Source organism: Salvelinus sp. IW2-2015, linkage group LG18 (genome assembly GCF_002910315.2).
Source record: "Salvelinus sp. IW2-2015 linkage group LG18, ASM291031v2, whole genome shotgun sequence".
In the NCBI taxonomy this organism is placed as follows: Eukaryota; Metazoa; Chordata; class Actinopteri; order Salmoniformes; family Salmonidae; genus Salvelinus; species Salvelinus sp. IW2-2015.
The window spans coordinates 57738930-57760788 of record NC_036858.1 but is presented as its reverse complement, the minus strand read 5'-3'; the positions used below and the strand labels follow the sequence as shown (position 1 = coordinate 57760788).

The window sequence follows — 21859 nt, the reverse complement described above, 5'->3', positions numbered from 1 at the left end:
TTTAGGAGCAACAAGGGAGCTGTGGGGAACTCTGTCACAACCATCTTGCATAACAACTACTCTGACAAACCCCTCACCCCCAAGAGCTCCAACCAGAAACCCTCCTTCAAGTGAGTCAAACATAACGTAAATAATTTAATTGTCTTTCATTTAGTCTTTTGCAGCATACAGTAAACATATACTGTATGTATTCTTACTTCAAAGGTTTGTGCTGTTTTGATACTGTGTTGATAAGAAGTATGTGAAAGCACTTGGTGACAACTGCTGATGTAAAAAGGCTTTATAAATACATTTGATTGATACTAAGTTAATGTTCATGTTTCTCTTTCTGTGTGCTCAGTAACATCCTGAAAGCCACAGTGAATGACGAGGGACCCCTGGAGAGCAGCTCTCTGACCACCAAGTCCCAGAAGAACTTCTCCTCGTCCTCCTCTACATCTAACAACAATGCTGCCCAGCACAGCCCCAGAGGCTCCCCCAGCATGCCCCGCAGGAGAGAGGTCACCGAGGAGGAGGCCGAGAGGTCAGCAAGGCACCTTGGGAATCAATGCTCTTGTGTTGTAATGTTTTCTCTAGCAAATTTCTTTAGTAGTGGCCTTGCACATTCTCTGTCATGGATTTGACAATGGTGGAAATTCCCTCCAGCCAAAGCTTACACCAATCCTTAGCTTTTAAATCCATGATGGGGTTTGTGCAAGTGCAAAACATTTTGGGGAAAAGCAGGGTGCGGTCACAATGCTTTAAGTCACTCTCCGTCCTTCTAGCTCCTTGTATTGATTTGTGGTGACATTTTCTTTGAGCATATTGCTCTTCCTAGTCCTAACCTTTGACCTCTTTGTTGTTGTGTCTGTAGGTTCATCCAGCAGGTGAACCAGGCAGCGGTGACCATCCAGCGGTGGTATAGACGCCACACCAGGAGACAGTCACAGCACGCCAGCCAGGCTGCCCTCAGACGCATCCTCACCACCAAGAAGAAGGTAAACGTCTGGTCTGCCTGATCTCTGTTTAGCTGAGTAGACCACCACACAATACTACTGGGCCATTGTGGTTTAATCCACTGAATCCATCATCACTAGCACTGCGTCCATAGAATGAATGTCCTAATAAGATAATATACAGTACCAGTCAAAGGTTTAGACACACCTACTCATTCAAGGGTTTTTCTTTATTTTTACTATATTCTTCATTGTATGAAATAACTATGAAATAACACATGGAATCATGTAGTAACCAAAAAAGTGTTAATACATTTTATATTTGAGATTCTTCAAAGTAGCCACCCTTTGCCTTGATGACAGCTTTGCACACTCTTGGCATTCTCTCAACCAGCTTCACCTGAAATGCTTTTCCAACAGTCTCGAAGGAGTTCTCACATATGCTGAGCTCTTGATGGCTGCTTTTCCTTCACACTGCGGTCCAACTCATCCCGAACCATCTCAATTGGGTTGAGGTCGGATGTCTGTGGAGGCTAGGTCATCTGATGCAGCACTCCATCACTCTCCTTGGTCAAATAGCCCTTATACAGCCTGGAGGAGTGTTGGGTCATTGTCCTGTTGAAAAACAAATGATAGTCCCACTAAGCGCAAACCAGATGGGATGGTGTATCACTGCAGAATGCTGTGGTAGCCATGCTGGTTAAGTGTGCCAGCAAAGCACCACCGCACCTCCTCCTCCATGCTTCACGTGGGAACTACACTTGCAGAGATCATCCGTTCGCCTACTCTGCGTCTCACAAAGACACGGCGGTTGGAACCAAAAATCTCAAATTTGGACTCATCAGACCAAAGGATAGATTTCCACCTGTCTAATGTCCATTGCTCGTGTTTGCAAATTAATTACTTACATTTACATTTACATTTAAGTCATTTAGCAGACGCTCTTAAAAATCATACAATGTGATTTTTTTGGATTTTTGTTTTAGATTCCGTCTCTCACAGTTGAAGTGTACCTATGATAAAAATGACAGACCTCTACATACTTTGTAAGTAGGAAAACCTGCAAAATCGGGATTGTATAAAATACTTGTTCTCCCCACTGTACCTAGGGGTCTGGTTAGACTGTAAACTATCCTTCCAGACTCACATTAAGCATCTCCAATCCATAATTAAATCTAGAATCGGCTTCCTATTTCAAAACAAAGCATGCTTCACTCAAGCTGCCAAACATACCCTCGTAAAACTGACCACCCTAACGATCCTCGACTTCAGCGATGTCATTTACAAAATAGCCCCCAACACTCTACTCAACAATTTGGATGCAGTCTATCAGTGCCATCCATTTTGTCACCAAAGCCCCATATACTACCCACCACTGCGACCTGTACGCTCTCGTTGGCTGGCCCTCGCTTCACTCTCGTCGCCAATCCCACTGGCTTCAGGTCATCTACAAGTCTCTGATAGTTAAGGCCCCGCCTTATCTCAGCTCACTGGTCACTATAGCAGCACCCACCCGTAGCACGAGCTCCAGCAGGTATATCTCTCTAGCCACCCCCAAAGCCAATTCCCTCTTTGGCTACCTTTCCTTCCAGTTCTCTGCTGCCAATGACTGGAATGAATTGCAAAAATCACTGAAGCTGGAGACTTACCTCCCTCACTAGCTTTAAGCACCAGCTGTCTGAGCAGCTCACAGATCACTGCACCTGTACATAGCCCATATGTAATTAGCCTATCCAACTACCTCATCCCCATACTCTATTTATTTATTTATTTATCTTGCTCCTTTGCAAGATAAGATATTTATTTATCTTGCTCCTTTTTATCTTGCTCCTTTCCTGTATCTCTACTTGCACATTCATCTTCTGCACATCAATCACTCTAGTGTCTAATTGGTATATTGCAATTTCTTCACAACCATGGCCTATTTATTGCCTTACCTCCCTTTTCTTACGTCATTTGCACATACTGTATATAGATTTTCTTCAACTGTATTATTGACTGTATGTTTTGTTTATACTATGTGTAACTCTGTGTTGTTGTATGTGTCGAACTGCTTTGCTTTATTCTTGGCCAGGTCGCAGTTGTAAATGAGAACTTGTTCTCAACTTGCCTACCTGGCTAAATAAAGGTGAAATAAAATAAATAAAAACTTGTTCCTGTGAAGCATTTATTTGGGCTGCAATCTGAGGTGCAGTTAACTCTAATGAACTCATCCTCTAGCAGAGGTATCTATGGGTCTTCCTTTCCTCTGGTGGTCCTCAGAGTCAATTTAATAATAGTGCTTGATGGTTTTTGTGAGTGCACTTGAAGAAACGCTCAACGTTTAAGTTTTCCTGAATTGACTGACCTTCATGTCTTTAACGTAATGATGGACTGTTGTTTTTCTTAGCTTATTTGAGCTGTTCTTGCCATAATATGGACTTGGTCTTTTACCAAATAGGGCTATCTTCTGTATACCACCCCTACCTTGTCACAACACAACTGATTGGCTCAAACACATTAAGAAGGAAATAAATTCCACAAATTAACTTTTAGCAAGGCACACCTGTTAATTGAAATTAATTCCAGGTGACTACCTCATGAAGCTGGTTGAGAGAATGCCAAGAGTGTGTAAATCTGTCAAGGCACACATTTATGGTTACTACATGATTCCATATGTGTTATTTCATAGTTTTAATGTCTTCACTATTATTCTACAATGTAGAACATAGTTTTAAAAAAAATAAAGAAAAACCCTTGAATGAGTAGGTGTGTCCAAACTTTTGACTGGTACTGTATATGCTTCATGGCAGACACTTTTATCCAAAGTGACATCTGGTACAGTGGATACAGTGTGCAATGCTGTCAGAAAGAGTTCATACCCCTTGACTTAATCCACATTTTGTTGTTACAGCCTGCATTCAAAGTGGATTAAATATCCGTTTTTTTCTCATCCATCTACACACAATGCCCGATAATGACAAAGGTTCCCCCAAACATAATGCTTTGTATTCAGGACAAAAAGTACATTTGTAAGCCAATTATTTTTTGCAGGATTATTTAAGTGCCTTGTTGCGAACAGGATGCATGTTTTTTGAATATTTTTATTGTTTACAGGCTTCTTTCTTTTCACTCTCATTTCAATGTTGTTCCGTAATTTTTCTCCTATCACAGCCATTAAACTCTAACTGTTTAAAGTCACCATTGGCCTCATGGTGAAAACCCCTGAGCAGTTTCCTTCCTCTCCGGCAACTGAGTATCGTTGTAGTGACTGGATGTATTGATACACCATCCAAAGCCTAATTAATAACTTCAGCATGCTCAAAGGGATATTTTAGAGTCCGATTTTTTAATATATATATATATATATTAATATATATATATATAAATATATATATATTTTTATACACTTCTACCAAACGGTGCTTGAAATTCTCGACTGAGGAACCTTACAGATAATTTTAGTTGAGGGGTACAGACATGGTAGTTATTAAAAAATCATGTTATCCTCTATTATTGAACACTGAATGAGTCCATGCAACTTATTATGTGCACATTTTTATTCCTGAACTTATTTAGGCTTGTCATAACAAAGGAGTTGAATACTTATTGACTCAAAGCATTTCAGCTTTAATGTTTTTTCGAAAATGTTCAAAACTCCACTTTGACATTATGGGGTATTGTGTGTAGTTCAGTGACACAATCTCAATTTAATAGATTTTTAATTCAGGCTGTAACACAACATTTTGAAAAAAATTAAACGGGTGTGAATAGTTTCTGAAAGCACTGCATATAATCCCTGTGGGAATTGAACCAACAACCTTTTTGTGTTTACCATGTGAAGGAACGAGAACAGAGAGCAGAGGAGGAGAAGTCTCCAGAGGTGCAGAAGAAGGAGGAGGACCGGAAACGGATTCGTGAGGAGAAGGCTCGTCTTGCCCGCGTCGCAGCCATTCAGGTATTATAGAGGAATATTTACACAGCCTCAGCAAAGGTATACAGGATGACTGAATTATTGCTGAATGTATAGTTGAACTATAGCTGAACTTCCTACAGTAAACATATCTTATTGTACTTGAGTCATAACACAGTGGTCTCTAGGCTTTTCTTTGTTAGATCCTACTCCCTCAACTACACCTTTCTGTCTTTCAGACACTTACTTTTCAACTCCAAATGTTCCCCAACCCCAACAAATGCCACTCCTTTGGTTTTTGTTGTATCCACAATGCCCCATCAAGGGCCTGCTCCCCCCTCCACGTTTTCCTTTTCCAACAAATGCCAAAGGCTTTAATCACACAAAGCCAAATGCTTTAGTCTTCATGACACAAATGTAGTAGATTGGAAAAACACCTTGCAGACAGTTCCCATGCAGCCTGGGTGCCGGTCCGTTCCTGCTCTCTAGCCAACTACTTGTAATGTTTGACTTGACAATGAGTGACATGGAGTTGGCAAAATGGCACAAACAGATCTGGAACAAGGCTAGTTTCTGCTCCGGGGTGAAGTTTTCCATAGGTACAGATTTAAGATCTGCTTCCCTTAACCTTTATCGTTACTGGGGAAAATGCTAAACTGGCCCAAGATCAGCGTCTAGGGGCAACTTCACCCTAGTTCCCTGGTCTCTTTCGCCGTGGCCCTGCCTGCCTAATGTCGCCCCCTCCTGCTGTGTTGTAGGAGCTGCAGCAGAAGAGAGCCCAGAGGGCTGCTGAGATACAGGCCTCGGCCCAAGAGGAGATGGAGACCCTGAGACACAGTGGCAAGGTGGGCCGTAAGAAACCCCCCAAGACCACCACCTCCTCCCCCAGCAACAAGACCACCACCTCCTCCCCCAGCAACAAGAGCCCCACACCCCCCTGCAACAGGAACCCTATCTCCCCCACTGGCTCTGACGTCAAGGCCCAGAACACAGGTCAGTCTCTCCCTGGGCCTCTAATGGCAACTTTCCCCGTCAAGCCTAGTGCAGTCATGGATGTAATGTAAATTAGTGTGCAGTGTGCATTTCCTTTCTCCATTGCCAGCTAAAATACCCTGTCCTGTAAGCACATATAGTTGCATATAGACATTCCCCTCATGTTTTTCCTATGTCTGCAGACTCTAACAATGTGAACGTTGTGACTGACCTGGATGACGTCACCAACTTGAGACCGCTGTCCCCTGCACTGTCCAATCGCAGAGACTCTCAATGCTCTCAGGTAACAAACCATTGATTCTAGCTCTAAATTTACCATAACAGTATGAGATCTGATCTCTGGAATATTCCCATTTGTTTATGCATTGTCTCATTCTTAAACCTGACTTACTGATCTGTATATTGTCTAAAAAACCACTGCATTCAGGCTGATTTAATCTCATCCATGTCCTGACGCTGTATTTGTTCTTCTCTGTATAACAGGAGATTCTGCAGCGGTCAGTGAGTGTGGAGGACCAGCGCCAAGGGGCGCCGTCGAGCAGAGCCCAGTCTAAGACCACCCTGAACGACCTGCTGGACACTTTGAAACTCCTAGAGGAAGAACCAGAGAGGCTGTCTGAACCCAAGAGCTACCACAAAGAGAAGTACTCCTGGATAGACGAGGTAAGGCTGCACTACATTCCACAAAGTTGTACCCATCCCTCTGACCTTGTTCACTCTCTTTAGCAGATCTTAAGCTACTTGTATCTGGTTTCTAACCATATCGCTTTTATCTATCCAGTTCTGTTTCACACCTTGATTCACCTCAGCTCTTGGTAATGGCTTGTAATGCAATAGATTTCAACTACTTGATGTCTACTCTACCTTTAGCCTTTCATTTGTTAATGAGCTAACATAGTCTTGGGATGTGCAGGAGACCCCAGTGGTGCAAACCCAAGTCGGTCACATACATTTTTTGTTCTCTCTCCCTTCCCCTCCCTGACCACATGTTTGTATTATTTATATTCTATCAGGATGGAGACTCCAACTCCCTGACCACTGATAACCTGGAGCGTCATGGCCAGCTGGTCCATACCCCTGTGCTGCCAGACGGGGGCGCTCTCCTCTCTGAGGCCAAACTACAGAGCATCATGAGCTTCTTGGATGAGATGGAGAAGTCTGAACAGGAGAGACCTCGATCTGTCACCTCAGGGTCACACAAAGAGGTGAGGGGAGACTCGCTCAATGCCATTGTCCCGACATTGTTAATAAAATAAGGATTTACGAGTGCTGTGCTTGCCTTCATTTCTGACCTAGACCAACAACCTCTCAATGCTGATAATGAGGGGTATTTAGTTCTTCCGATGTGACTTTTATTATACACACCTCTCCAATCTAGAGATGTGACTTGAGCCTTTAATTTACCTCACCATATAGGGTTAGGTAGATAATGTTTTAGGTTAGATCTTGAGCTGGAAGGGTGATTGCAATCAGGTGTTGCTAAAATAGTTAGATGTTAGTGAGTTGGATTGTGTGTGTTGCAGTGTGTGAGCTCTGTCTCTGTCTGTCTCTAGATGTTGTCAGAAGAGGAGCTTGCGGGAATAGAGCAGGCCTCGGCCACGGCTGCTGAGGTCACTGGCTCCATGATGAGACTGAAGTTGGAGCTGGAGGAGAAGAGGCGCACTGTCAACATGCTGCAGACCGCTCTGGTGAGAACGTGAATAACATTCACTGTATTCCATCACAAGATCCATCTCACAGCCATATGTGATGTTTTCTTTTTCACAGGGGAACACTTATTAATTACAGATGTCATATCTTTACCCCATCTCAATCTTATTTTACTAAGACAACTTTGGGTGGCCAAATTGAATTGCGGGCCACCTGTTGCCCATCCCTGGTCTATAGTGTTCACACGCTAAGCTGTCCCATCTGTCTCTCTCAACCATTCTCCACCCCTCTCTCTCTGTCCCAGACCCAGCAGAGGGAGTTGACAGTGAGGCATGTAAAGGAGACAGAGAAGGAATTGAGCAGGAACTTCACTCTGCAGAAGGAGCAGTATGAAGCCACCATCCAGAGACACCTCACGTTTATAGACCAGGTACACACACACATGACCCCCTTACTCTTATCCAAAATCCAAGGCTACGCCATTACTCTCTCCTTTGAACTGAAATGTCGTTAGAGCCTCTCTCCCATATTACTCTATTTTCTCTCTGTTTGTGCAGCTAATAGACGATAAGAAGGCTCTGAGTGAGCGTTGTGAGGGAGTGGTGGGAGAGCTCAAACTAGTGGATCAGAAATACACTAAGAAGATCGGCCAGATGCAGGAGCAGCATGAACTGGTAAGGGGTGACACACACATACACACACTTCTTACAGTACTGACATCTGCCATCTTCTGTCCTGGCCACTAGGATGCAGACTTGAGCCATCCACCACTATGGCTTAGAGGAAGCAGAGGAGATCCGTATTTGTGTTTTATCTATGTTTGTGTTTTAACAGTCTCTTCTGCTGCTAGCGACTTCTCTCTGCTTATGCCTTGTCACCTTGCCATTATGTGTTAGCCTGCTTTGCTTGCTTCTGCTATTGTCGCTTTTTAATCACTCTGTTTTTTTTTCTTTCCTCCTCTGTCCTGTCTGTTTCTCATTTTCCTCTGGCTCTAGGTGTGGCAAATTCTGGGTCCCTTGTGCGAGGTAACCTTTTTCCCTAACCCACTCATCACTTCCGTCGTGCTCTTCTTTCTTTCATTCATTTTGTTCATTTGTCCTTTCTCCTGTCAGGACTCTATATATGCATGTGAGTCTATTCTGGTACAGTCTGCCTCTGTCTGTCTGTAGACTTGGTGTTGTAACAGTTTTTAAACCCCTGTCCTAGGCAGCTGACTAACCCTACAGTATGTGTTCTCTCAGCCCTTGTCTGTTTGTCTTCAGTCTTCACCCATTAAAACACTTAAACCCTATTCTTTCATACCATATCCCTCATGTGGAATGTAGCCTCACAAACCATTCCTGTTTGCATATCAATACCAATGATGTATATAAATATATGTATGTCTATGATCACTACACTCATCTATTCTTGGTTACGTGGGATGTAGCCTAATCTTTTGCCTACAGAAATTACCCTTGATGTTTCTTTGAGGCACCTTTTGTCATGGAAGATGTGACAGAGATGGTGTCGCTACCGTGTCCCTCCCAGTCACTGTAGTAACTTCTCTCCAAAGGAAGATTGACCTTTGACATTTAACCTTAACCCTAACCTCTAACCTGCCCCTCTTCATCCTCAGGAGATCAAGAAGCTGAAAGAGTTGATGAGTGCCACAGAGAAAGTCCGCAGGGAGAAGTGGATCGACGAGAAGACCAAGAAGATAAAAGAGATCACTGTGAAAGGTGAGAGGAGGGCCTCATTTGAAGCTGCCTCGAAGGCAGGATCTAGGATCTGCTTATCCTATGCTAACCTCCACTAAATCCTATTAGGGAGAAAAATACCTGAAACTGACCCAAGTTCAATGTCTAGGTTCAACTTAATTTCACTTCTGAGAAGTTCATGCATAGAGCTCAAATGTTTTTTTATCTCTTCACAATTACAGTAATTACTTTGTTTGCAGTGTAACAATTCTGCTGTGTTTATTTCTGTGTTAACTGGTGATCTTTTTCTCCTCTCTCTCTTGTACTTTTCGTTCTTGTTCTTCCTCTTTGCTTTGTGCCAGGTCTGGAGCCAGAGATCCAGAAGCTGATCTGTAAACACAAGCAAGAGCTGAAAAAGCTGCGGGTGCTTCATGAGGCTGAGCTGCTGCAGGCAGACGAGAGGGCAGCCCAACGCTACGTTGGCCAGAGTGAAGAGCTACGACAACAGCTGGAGAGAGACCGGGACGAGCAGTGTCAGAGAGAGAGGGAACTGGCCAAGCAGAGGTTTGTATGCACACAATATATGCACGCACGTGAGCTCACACACATTCACACTATGTGTAAAGGCAAGACATGAAACCCCAAATAATGGACAGGAAGTAGGTTTATAAGTAATGTATCACCAAACCACCCATATAGATACTTAACCAATGTGGTTGTCTTTCAGAAGCTGAATTCATTAGAGTATGTGTGGTGGAGAGATGTCTTTCTGTGTGAGCGCCCGCGTGTGCATGCCGCCCACGTGAGCACGTTGTACAGATGGCCTTGTTTCCACCAGTTTGTTCTTTCCCACACGTCCTAGTGTCATTTTGTGGAGCTGCTGTTGTGGTGTGGTCACACTGCCTGCTCTGTAGTGATAAGAGTGAAGGACTGTATAACAATGAAAGCGCCAGGAAGGCAGTGTCTGTGTCCTAAATGGCACCCTATTCCCTATATAGTGCACTACTTCTGACCAGGGCCCACAGGGCTCTAATCAAAAGTAGTGCGGAATAGGGTGCCATTTGGGATGTAGGCCGGTGACTGACCCCATCAGGAAACCCCACAAACCTAACCATTAGAAAACTTAAATTCGATTTAAATAAGCCTTAGGTAGCAAATTAGCAACAAAATTCGACACGATCTATTGACCTTAATACAAAAATTCCTCACTTCGTGGACAGATTCGTCACTTCGTCACGCTTTACCGTTTCCTCTCTGCCGCCATTTCACCCAGTATGACATCATTGACCTGAATGGGGTCACCCGTTTTATTAATTGTTTCTATTGCTATCAGGAGGAGAGGAGAAAATGTGGATTTGAATGGTTATTACGTTGTCTGTGGTCAATTACCGCCATCCAAAATTCCATGACCGTCACAACCCAATTGGAGCGTATCATTGGTTAAAGTCCCCCTCCAGAGGAAGTTGCTGCCACTATTTTGACCTAATTCCTGTCCTAGTGCGGAAATGCTTGTTTAGTTCCACCCGCCGAACTATGATGTATGGTTCCTTAAAAATATTGATTAATATGACATGCACATCTCCAACTTCCTACATGTGCACAGCCCACACTGTCTCTTGCACAGCGCACACTCCGCAATTTGTAAACAAACCAAACGGCCACGGTCAGGGTAGCTTAGCTAATCGCTACGGAGCACAGCACATTTAATGGTAGCTAGGACAAGTCAAAGGACAATCCACTCTCCTGCCATCTTTTTGCAAAGTAATTGAATGATCAAAGATTAATACAGAATTTATTGGAGTTTTACCAGCAACGCTAGATGCTAGCTAACCTATTCCCTTGACCAATAAAGCTAGCTAGCCAGGTAGCTAGCTACCGGTAACCTAACAACTGTGAATAATTGGTTCCAAAGTTGTTTCAAGCATAAGAGTACCTTTAACTATGCTAGCTACCATTCAACTGTTTTTCTGATAAACGAATTATCTGAAAACGGTGCAGTCGCGTTAGTACTAGTAATGGAGTGATTTACTCACTGAGCTAAATATGTACGTTGCTACTTCATATGGGTTAGCTTCAGTGTGTGAAAACCTTGTGAAGACTTTGACGTTTGACCTCTGTCATTGCCAACAAAGGGTATATAACCAAGTATTGAGATAAACTTTTGTTATTGACCAAATACTTATTTTCCACCATAATTTGCAAATAAATTCATAAAAAATCCTACAATGTGATTTTCTGGATTTTCTTTTCTCATTTTGTCTGTCATAGTTTAAGTGTACCTATGATGAAAATTACAGGCCTCTCTCATCTTTTTAAGTGGGAGAACTTGCACAATTGGTGGCTGACTAAATACTTTTTTGCCCCACTGTATATTACAATGCCTGGGTAGGTATGTTAAGTGTGAAAAGCATTTCGCTGCACCTGCGATAACATCTGCAAATCTGTGTACGTGACCAATAAACTTTTATTTTATTTTGAAGTATCTGCTAACCACATCATATGTTATAGCAATCTGGTCCCGACGACACAGTCGATGACGTGGCACACAACCATCGGTTGTTGCATGCAACATCTGAGCAGGGGAAGGCATTTAATCACTTCTGATTAGTGGGTAGGGTGAGGCTTGCACATGCCTGTGTATTCTGATTGGTTAGATGGGTGTACCTGTGTGTTCTGATTGGGTATCTGCAGCAGCAGGGCCAAGTCGTTGTAGTCGAAGGTGTCGTCCAGAGCCAGGAGGGCCCCATGGACCCCGCTCTCTGTCAGGTTGTCAGCGTACTCCTTCAGCCCGATGTTCTGCACCCAACACATCACACGCTCGTTGGACCACACCATCACATCTACACAGAGGGGTAGCGGAACGAAGACATCTGTCAGAAAATATCAGAACACCTGATTCTCACAACAACAAAAAAACACAGGGTGACTGGATCTTACACTGACAGGGCCAATGTGGGTGCAGACTTTTGCTCAAGCCAAGCAGTGAAACACCTGATTCTACTAACCAACAACCGAGGCTTTGATTGTTACTGAATGGAGGGTTGGATGGATGGATGGAGGGTTGGATGGATGGATGGAGGTTGGATGGATGGATGAGAAGCACTAAATTGGAACAAAGGATTTAATGTCAGAGAGGAGGAACACACCTTTGTTCTGGTGCTGGCTGTCTTCTCTCCTCCTCTCTAGCTCTTTGCGGTCGTAGTTCAAGCGCTTCAGYCACATTATGCCATAATGCAAACTAACCCTGAGAAAGGTCAAGAGAGGTCAAAAGGTCAGGCGGTTAATAGAGGGCATGGCGACTGACTCTCACCTGTACTCAGAGAAAGTATTTGAGCACTCCGGTGTCTTTGACCCTGAGAAGCCTGGAGACACACCTGCAGAGTGAGAGTGTCTCAACAGCAGGAAATCTTTCAACATATCCTTTAACACCTGCACYTTTCCCATGCCATGAACACACACACTCACACACCAGAGAGAGAGCTAGTGTGTCAACAGAGGAAGGGAGAGAAAGAATGACGGACAGAAAAGGAAAGGCAGTGAGTGAAGTGGGAGTGGGAAACAGTTGCAGAAGAAGAATTCATTGTNAACGGGACGTATAGGACAAACTCGACAGATGGGAACACCTACTAAATCGTGATTTGTCCAAATGATCAGTGACAAACATCTGCGTACCAAGACAAAGTTCCTCGTTAGTCGTCACATGCCACATTCTGTTGACAGACGCTACGATACCATCCTATGTTACGTGCATCTGTCCACGAGAGATTACTAGTAATGTAATGCCTACTATTTGATGTGTGCAAGTCAAGTATCAGTGGAGCATCTCTAAAGTTAATGTCCTCTATCACCGCCCTGCAGGCAGCGTGCTGAGCTGGAGGACCTGAGGAAGCAACTGGAGGATAACAGCTCCCTGGCAGGGAGAGCTCTTAGAGAAGAGCTGGAGAAGAGCAGGGAGGAGCAGGAGAGGAGGCACCAGGTAATGGACGGTACCTGTCCCTACCACAATAATAATATAAATTATTATACAACGGGTGGTTTGTAATTCCCATTGTTAGAGCCTATCCTGCCCATTATATACTAGACAACATACACAGAGCCAGTACATTCATAAAAAGTGCCGTTGTTACCTAGCAACGCACTACTACAACTACTACTATTTTTACAGATCCACTGTCCAGCCATGCAATTTATAAACTTGATCTCGACTGTAAAAAGCATCTAGACATTATCTCCGACATTTGCTACATTGTTGGAATATTGAATTTCTATCTCTACTGCGTCCTATAGTAATGAGGGAGTTGGGACGAGATTGACAGGCAGCTTTTCTCAGCCAGTCGAAATCATGATTTGGCGTACTTTTATAGATATACTGTATGCATACAGTACCAGTCAAAAGTTTGGACACACCTATTCATTCAAGGGTTTTTCTTTATTTTTACTATTTTCTACATTGTAGAAGAATAGTGAAGACATAAACTATCAAATAACACATGGAATCATGTAGTAAACAAAAAAGTGTTAAACAAATCAAAATATATTTTAGATTCTTCAAAGTAGCCACCCTTTGCCTTGATGACAGCTTTGCAAACTCTTGGCATTCTCTCAACCAGCTTCACCTGGAATGCTTTTCAAACAGTCTTGAAGGAGATCCCACATATACTGAGCACTTGTTGGCTGCTTTTCCTTCACTCTGCAGTCCAACTCATCCCAAACCATCTCAATTGGGTTGAGATAGGGTGATTGTGGAGGCCAGGTCATCTGATGCAGCACTCCATCACTCTCCTTCTTGGTCAAATAGCCCTTACACAGCTTAGAGGAGTGTTGGGTCATTGTCCTGTTGAAAAACAAATGATAGTCCCACTAAGCGCAAACCAGATGGGATGCCGTATCGCTGCAGAATGCTGTGGTAGCCATYCTGGTTAAGTGTGCCTTGAATTCTAAATAAGTCACAGACAGTGGCACCAGCAAAGCACCATCACACCTCCATGCTTCACGGTGGGAACCACACATGCGGAGATCATCCGTTCACCTACTAATTAGACCATGAAGGCCTGATTCACGCAGTCTCCTCTGAACAGTTAATGTTGAGATGTCTGTTACTTGAACTCTGAAGCATTTATTTGGGCTGCAATTTCTGAGCCTGGTAACTCAACTGAACTTATCCTCTGCAGCAGAGGTATCTATGGGTCTTCCTTTCCTTTGGCGGTCCTCATGAGAGCCAGTTTCATCATAGCGCTTGATGGTTTTTTCGACTGCACTTTAAGAAATTTCTCCATAGCAACCATTTTTGTTTGCCATAGTAACCTGCAAAGTTCTGGAACTATCAACCAGTGCTTGGTTTTGTTTTGCTTTACATGCAATTGGCACTAACGACCAGAGAACGCCTAAAATTGCATTTGACAACCAGTGTTAGTGAATGTAGCATCACGTTTTGTTGAAACAGTTATGGTTTGGTAAAGAATCTTGCTTTTTAATGCTTGTAACCCGTTGTATAAAATCATTCACCACGTCACAGCCATGATACACATTTCAAAACATATGGCCTCTTGTATTTTTGCTGAAATGATGCCATTTAGCAGATGCTTTTATACAAAACTATTTACAGCCGTGCAGTGCATGCTTTTTTTGTACAGCGAGTCACAGTGGGAATCAAACCAACAATCTTGGCTTTGCAAGCGCCATGCTCTTCCAACTGAGCTACAAAGGACCATAGAGACTGGCCTACAGACACTCCTACTGGCTAACATGGGTTGTGTTTTGTTGTCTGGTCTAACTTTGCTCCTTGTCTGTCTAGGTGGAGATAAAAGCCCTCAGAGAACGCCTGGAGATCGAGAAACAGACCTGGGAGGAGAACTACATGAAGAAGGAGGTGTGTGTGCATGCGTGAACTCTTTGTCCATGTCTGTGTGTTTGTCCCTTCGCCCTCCCTACTTGCTTGTTAAGCACTCTAGCTAAATGCACTCCCTCTCTCCTAGCACTGCTATGGTGCAGTGTGGCAGACCAATACACACTCAGCACTGCATTGGCCAACTTAGCCAGTGTCCTAACAGCCCACGCTGTCAAACCCAGGTTATGTCCATAGTAGGGCTGTGGCGGTCATGACATTTTGGCAGCCGGTGATTGTCAAGCAAATAACTGCCGGTCTCACGGTAATTGACCATTAATTAACATAAACACATTTAGCACCTCCTGGCTTACTTGCATAGCCTACAAACTACTGATGCAAATCAAATGTATTTGTCACATACACATGGTTAGCAGATGTTAATGCAAGTGTAGCGAAATGCTTGTGCTTCTAGTTCCGACCGTGCAGTAATATCTAACAAGTAATATAACCTAACAATTCCAGAAGAACTACCTTATACACACAAGTGTAAAGGAATGAATGCGAATATGTACATTTACATTTACATTTAAGTCATTTAGCAGACGCTCTTATCCAGAGCGACTTACAAATTGGATATAATATGTACATAAAAATATATAAATGAGTGATGGCCGAACGGCATAGGCAAGATGCAGTAGATGATATAGAGTACAGTATATACATATGAGATGAGTAATGTAGGGTATGAAAATATATAAAGCGGCATTGTTTAAAGTGGCTAGTGATACATTACATCAGGATGGCAAGATGCAGTATATACAGTGGGGAGAACAAGTATTTGATACACTGCCGATTTTGCAGGTTTTCCTACTTACAAAGCATGTAGAGGTCTAATTTTTATCATAGGTACACTTCAACTGTGAGACGGAATCTAAAACAAAAATCCAGAAAATCACATTGTATGATTTTTAAGTAATTAATTTGCATTTTATTGCATGACATAAGTATTTGATACATCAGAATAGCAAAACTTAATATTTGGTACAGAATCCTTTGTTTGCAATTACAGAGATCATACGTTTCCTGTAGTTCTTGACCAGGTTTGCACACACTGCAGCAGGGATTTTGGCCCACTCCTCCATACAGACCTTCTCCAGATCCTTCAGGTTTCGGGGCTGTCGCTGGGCAATACGGACTTTCAGCTCCCTCCAAAGATTTTCTATTGGGTTCGGGTCTGGAGACTGGCTAGGCCACTCCAGGACCTTGAGATGCTTCTTACGGAGCCACTCCTTAGTTGCCCTGGCTGTGTGTTTCGGGGCGTTGTCATGCTGGAAGACCCAGCCACGACCCATCTTCAATGCTCTTACTGAGGGAAGGAGGTTGTTGGCCAAGATCTCGCGATACATGGCCCATCCATCCTCCCCTCAATACGGTGCAGTCGTCCTGTCCCCTTTGCAGAAAAAAAGCATCCCAAAGAATGATGTTTCCACCTCCATGCTTCACGTTGGATGGTGTTCTTGGGGTTGTACTCATCCTTCTTCCTCCAAACACGGCGAGTGGAGTTTAGACCAAAAAGCTCTATTTTTGTCTCATTAGACCACATGACCTTCTCCCATTCCTCATCTGGATCATCCAGATGGTCATTGGCAAACTTCAGACGGGCCTGGACATGCGCTGGCTTGAGCAGGGGACCTTGCGTGCGCTGCAGGATTTTAATCCATGACGGCGTAGTGTGTTACTAAGTTTTCTTTAGACTGTGGTCCCAGCTCTTTCAGGTCATTGACCAGGTCCTGCCGTGTAGTCTGGCTGATCCTCACCTTCCTCATGATCATTGATGGCCCACGAAGTGAGATCTTGCATGGAGCCCCAGACCGAGGGTGATTGACCGTCATCTTGAACTTCTTCCATTTTCTAATAATTGCGCCAACAGTTGTTGCCTTCCACCAAGCTGCTTCCCTATTGTCCTGTAGCCCATCCAAGCCTTGTACAGGTCTACAATTTTATCCCTGATGTCCTTACACAGCTCTCTGGTCTTGGCCATTGTGGAGAGGTTGGAGTCTGTTGATTGAGTGTGTGGACAGGTGCAGTTAATACAGGTAATGAGTGGAGAACAGGAGGGCTTCTTAAAGAAAAACTAACAGGTCTGTGAGAGCCGAATTCTTACTGGTTGGTAGGTGATCAAATACTTATGTCATGCAATAAAATGCAAATTAATTACTTAAAAATCATACAATGTGATTTTCTGGATTTTTTGTTTAGATTCCGTCTCTCACAGTTGAAGTGTACCTATGATAAAAATGACAGACCTCTACATGCTTTGTAAGTAGGAAAACCTGCAAAATCGGCAATGTATCAAATACTTGTTCTCCCCACTGTACATATGAGATGAGTAATGTAGGGTATGAAAACATTATATGAAGTGGCATTGTTTTAAAGTGGCTAGTGATACAGTACATCAAGATGGCAAGATGCAGTAGATGGTATAGCGTACAGTATATACATATGAGATGAGTAATGTAGGGTATGTAAACATTATATAAAGTGGCTAGTGATAAATTGAATACATCAATTTTTCCATTTTTAAAGTGGCTGGAGTTGAGTCAGTATGTTGGCAGCAGCCACTCAATGTTAGTGATGGCTGTTTAACAGTTTGATGGCCTTGAGATAGAAGCTGTTTTTCAGTCTCTCGGTCCCTGCTTTGATGCACCTGTACTGACCTCGCCTTCTGGATGATAGAGGGGTGAACAGGCAGTGGCTCGGGTGATTGTTGTCCTTGAAGATCTTTTTCCTTTGTTGTTTGCAGACATCTACGTTTTAAAAAGTCTTAGTCCATCACAATAAATCCATTATTTATTTTAGACATGTCTAAAGAAATGTGATATGAAGAAAATGTAGTCTGTTTCAGAAGTACAGAATAGCATACTCTGAGTTGTCCTTATGTTAGGCCCTGATCTGGCTATGCCATATGGCTGTGGGCTACACTAGTTCATAGCAGACAACATTTGCTTAGAATTCCATGGCAATATTTTATAGTATGAAGAATTACAATTGAACAAAGCTGAATAAAATAGAAAGGATATTTTCCACAAACAATTTGAGGGAGTGCGCACATGTGGCTATTCTGTGTTTAGCAGCTAACAAAGGAACAGGTACTCCTATATGCTTAATTTTGAGTTTATTATGATACAAAAGTTGGGCTATATGTTTACATTTTTTATACTTTCTAAGGCTGCATGATGCGACTCTAATGATGATTGCGCGAAAGGCATGAGCTCTGTTTTGTTTTTTCACAGGCTGTGCACACTTCATCAGTCWCTCATTCACAATTTGACAAGCACTTGATAATGCCTTATATTTGCCATGGTAAATTCATCGTTCACAATAGGCTTATATTGTCACCCATCAGACTATTCTTGATTTAGTCTTGTCTTTGCATGTTCTAAATAATATATGTGTGAAATTTGTTTTGATTTAGAATGGACCATTATCATACACCTGTATCGAAACGGTAGGGAAAAAATACATGTAGTCTATGCACTTAAATAGCGACTGGAGGATGCTATTCCCGTGGTTCATTTTCATGCCATCCTATTGTAAAGAGAAGCAATGTGCTAAATATTAGGAAAGTTGAGAAATAAATATAGTAGGCCTAGCCTATAGAAAGCTGATGGGATCCTCTTTTTAATAGAGACCTTCACTCTGTTTTCTCCTGCAATTGCATAGCCTATAGAAATGTTGTGCAACATGAGCTCATGGGCTCTCGTGAAGTGTTTGATTAGATTTTCAACACATTTGCATTGATATCAGGACAATACAGTGCTGAGTACCAGGCAGTTAGCAAGTTTAGTAGGCATCTAATGACCAGTAGCAGCATCAGAGCTTGGAGAAGCCTAATTACCGTAACTAAACGGTCACGTTATAGCTGCTTCCCTCACTCGGATTGGGCCAGGTCTGGATCTGACCAGGTCTATATGCAACGGGTCTAGTTGTCCTCGGGTCTGTTCATAACGGGTCTCTGTATTTAGAACATGTATTTCTGCTAATCTGGTCCTTTCAGGAAGGCCTCTAGCAACCACCCTCACACAGGGTTTTTCCATGGGCCTTTTTATAGGGGAATTTTTCATTGTGTTTGGGAGTTGGTAGTTCTCTGAGCGATCTGAAACCACCACCTTCCCATCTGCCCCCACCCACTTCCTCGCTCCCCTCTTAAATGTCATGTGAATACTAAGACCCACAGGACAAAGGCCATATGGAGACGGGCAGGAAGGAAGACAGAGGAAGTTCACAGCAGCAGTCAGAGAAACTAATGGTCACAAAGTCATAACATAATCCCAGTTTCACAATGACCTGCACTGCTGCTGTTGTGCCAGTGGTTTGTCTGTATTCTGGCATAGGGGTTTACTGTGTGTGTGTGTGTGTGTGTGTGTGTGTGTGTGTGTGTGTGTGTGTGTGTGTGTGTGTGTGTGTGTGTGTGTGTGTGTGTGTGTGTGTGTGTGTGTGTGTGTGTGTGTGTGTGTGTGTGTGTGTGTGCGTGTGCGTGTGCGTGTGCGTGTGTGTGCGTGCGTGCGCAGGAAGCATGGTTGTTGAGTCGAGAGCGCGAGCTGAAGGAGGAAGTACGTCGGGGGCGGGACAAGGAGATCGAGCTGGCCATTCAGAGGCTGGAGGAGGAGACGAGCGGGGCCCGCGACGAATGTGACCGGGCCGCTGACAATCGGTTAGTCATCTCACCATTAAATGTGACGTTTCCGTGTGTGTCCATGTCTGTGTGTTTGCAAGTGCTGCGAGGATTATGTGTATAAATATGCATATGGATGAACATACTACATACTAAAGAATGTCTACATGTTGATATTTTTATTTAATTTAACCTTTATTTAACTAGGTAAGTCAGTTAAGAACAAATTCTTATTTACAATGACGGCCTACCCCGACCAAACCCTAACCCAGACGATCCTGGGCCAATTATGTGCCACCCTATGGGACTCCCAATCACGGCCGGTTGGGATACAGCCTGAAATCGAACCAGGGTCTGTAGTGATGCCTCTAGCGCTGAGATGCTGTGCCTTAGATCGCTGCGCCACTCGGGAGTCCCGATATACAGTGTTGATAGACGGTCTAGATGCTGATCTTGGGTCATCTTTGCATTTCTCCTACTAATGGGTAAGGTTAGGATTGTGGGAGGGAAAGCTGATCCTAGATCTGTACCTAGGGGAAACTTCACCTTGGAGCTTGATATACTGTTTCTGACTATCTGTGTGTCTCTCAGTGTGAAGCGTGTGCGGGAGAAGTACGAGGCTGAGCTGAAAGAGTTGGAGCGCTCTGAGAGGTCTGCCTTGGAGAAGCAGCAGGAAATGAAGAAGAGACAGAGTGAGATGGAGGGAGAGCTGATCACACTACAGGGCCAGCTCAGACAGAGAGAGCAGGAGATCGAGGACCTCACACAGGTACAGACACCAGCAGACCTTGTTCCAATACTTTGAAAACTCAGCCTTCCTTCCTCCTCTCCTTGGTTGGCATTTTTCATGCTGAAAGCTTGTTGGTGCGTATGGCTGGGTAAATGCATGTTGATGCATATGACAGGCTAAATACATGTTGGTGCATATGGCTGGGTAAATACATGTTGGTGCATATGGCTGGGTAAATACATGTTGGTGGATATGACTGGGTAAATACATGTGCTAGCATCTGAGACAGCAGGGTAAATTCCATGTTGGTGCATATGGCTGGGTAAATACATGTTGGTGCTTATGGTGGGTAAATACATGTTGGTGCATATGGCTGGGTAAATACATGTTGGTGCATATGGCTGGGTAAAAAACATGTTTGGTGCATATGGCTGGGGTAAATACATGTTGGTGGCATATGGTGGGTTAAATACATGTTGGTGGATATGACTGGGTAAAATAGATGTTGGTGCATATGGCTGGGTAAATACATGTTGGTGCATATGGCTGGGTAAATACATGTTGGTGCATATGGCTGGGTAAATACATGTTGGTGCATATTGGTCCAAGACTGTAGGGTGACTTATCTAGGTAAATGATGCCCATGTAAACCCTTTCTCACCCCTGACCCCTATCCTGTATCTCTCTCCCCTGTCTCTCTCCTCCTGTCTTTCTCTCTCCTCCAGATCCGTGACAAGCTGTCTGAGGAGCGTCGCAGCCTGGCAGAGGTTATCAGGCAGGAGTTTGCTGAAAGACTCATTGTGACGGAGGATGAGAACAGGAGGATGAAGACCGAGACATCGGAGGCCAGGGCCAGGCTAAGGCTGGAGGTTGAGAGGGTCACCAGGGAGAAAGAGGAGGAGCTGGCAGAGGTCCACCAACGGTGAGGATGGAGGGAGGGGAAAGAAAAGAGAGGGAAAGAAGGAAAGGAGAGGGGGAGAGGAGAGGGAAGAGGGAGAGGAGATTGTGTGGACAGGGTATTATAGCCAGTTCTCACTTGGGAAAGACTTCAATGGGACTAACTGTGACACTGTCAATTTAATCACCAGTGTTTACACTGTTCTAGAATAGCTGGGCTCAGACTGTTGTCTTTGTTTATGTTACCTGTATAATGGGACAGTGATTGTTGGTAGTGTAGGATGTAAAAAGCGAAAGGAGAAAGCGAAAGGAGAAAGTACTCTCAATGCCAAACAAATGTTATTTTTCCTTATGTTTCTTTGTCACATTTTCTTATTATGGCAGGGTGAAGTCAGCCATCTTGAAAAAGGAAGAGACTGTGGCTAGCCTTAGGAAGCAGCATGAGGTGAGTCCTAGTCTGGGTCCCAAAGAGCACCCGATTCCCTTTACAGTGCACTACTTTTGACCAGAGCCAATAGGGCTCCGGTCAAAAGTAGGGCACGATATAGGGATTAACTCACCATTTGGGACGTAGAGAGACA

The 21859-nt window shown here is 43.6% G+C and overlaps 1 protein-coding gene across 1 annotated transcript in view; it reads left to right on the top strand.

The window, feature by feature from the left end:
• Nucleotides 1-21859, top strand: part of cep131 (centrosomal protein 131) — a 33556-nt gene that overhangs the window by 8043 nt on the left and 3654 nt on the right. Inside the window, exons 6-25 of the mRNA XM_024007732.1 lie at nucleotides 6-110; nucleotides 341-523; nucleotides 854-977; nucleotides 4759-4872; nucleotides 5586-5820; nucleotides 6003-6103; nucleotides 6304-6483; nucleotides 6834-7025; nucleotides 7374-7508; nucleotides 7775-7900; nucleotides 8028-8144; nucleotides 8466-8495; nucleotides 9089-9191; nucleotides 9512-9713; nucleotides 12993-13125; nucleotides 14944-15018; nucleotides 19548-19690; nucleotides 20243-20420; nucleotides 21107-21303; nucleotides 21663-21723. Of these exons, the coding sequence (XP_023863500.1) occupies nucleotides 6-110; nucleotides 341-523; nucleotides 854-977; nucleotides 4759-4872; nucleotides 5586-5820; nucleotides 6003-6103; nucleotides 6304-6483; nucleotides 6834-7025; nucleotides 7374-7508; nucleotides 7775-7900; nucleotides 8028-8144; nucleotides 8466-8495; nucleotides 9089-9191; nucleotides 9512-9713; nucleotides 12993-13125; nucleotides 14944-15018; nucleotides 19548-19690; nucleotides 20243-20420; nucleotides 21107-21303; nucleotides 21663-21723 (2734 nt within the window). The remainder of the gene's footprint in view (nucleotides 1-5; nucleotides 111-340; nucleotides 524-853; nucleotides 978-4758; nucleotides 4873-5585; nucleotides 5821-6002; nucleotides 6104-6303; nucleotides 6484-6833; nucleotides 7026-7373; nucleotides 7509-7774; nucleotides 7901-8027; nucleotides 8145-8465; nucleotides 8496-9088; nucleotides 9192-9511; nucleotides 9714-12992; nucleotides 13126-14943; nucleotides 15019-19547; nucleotides 19691-20242; nucleotides 20421-21106; nucleotides 21304-21662; nucleotides 21724-21859) is intronic.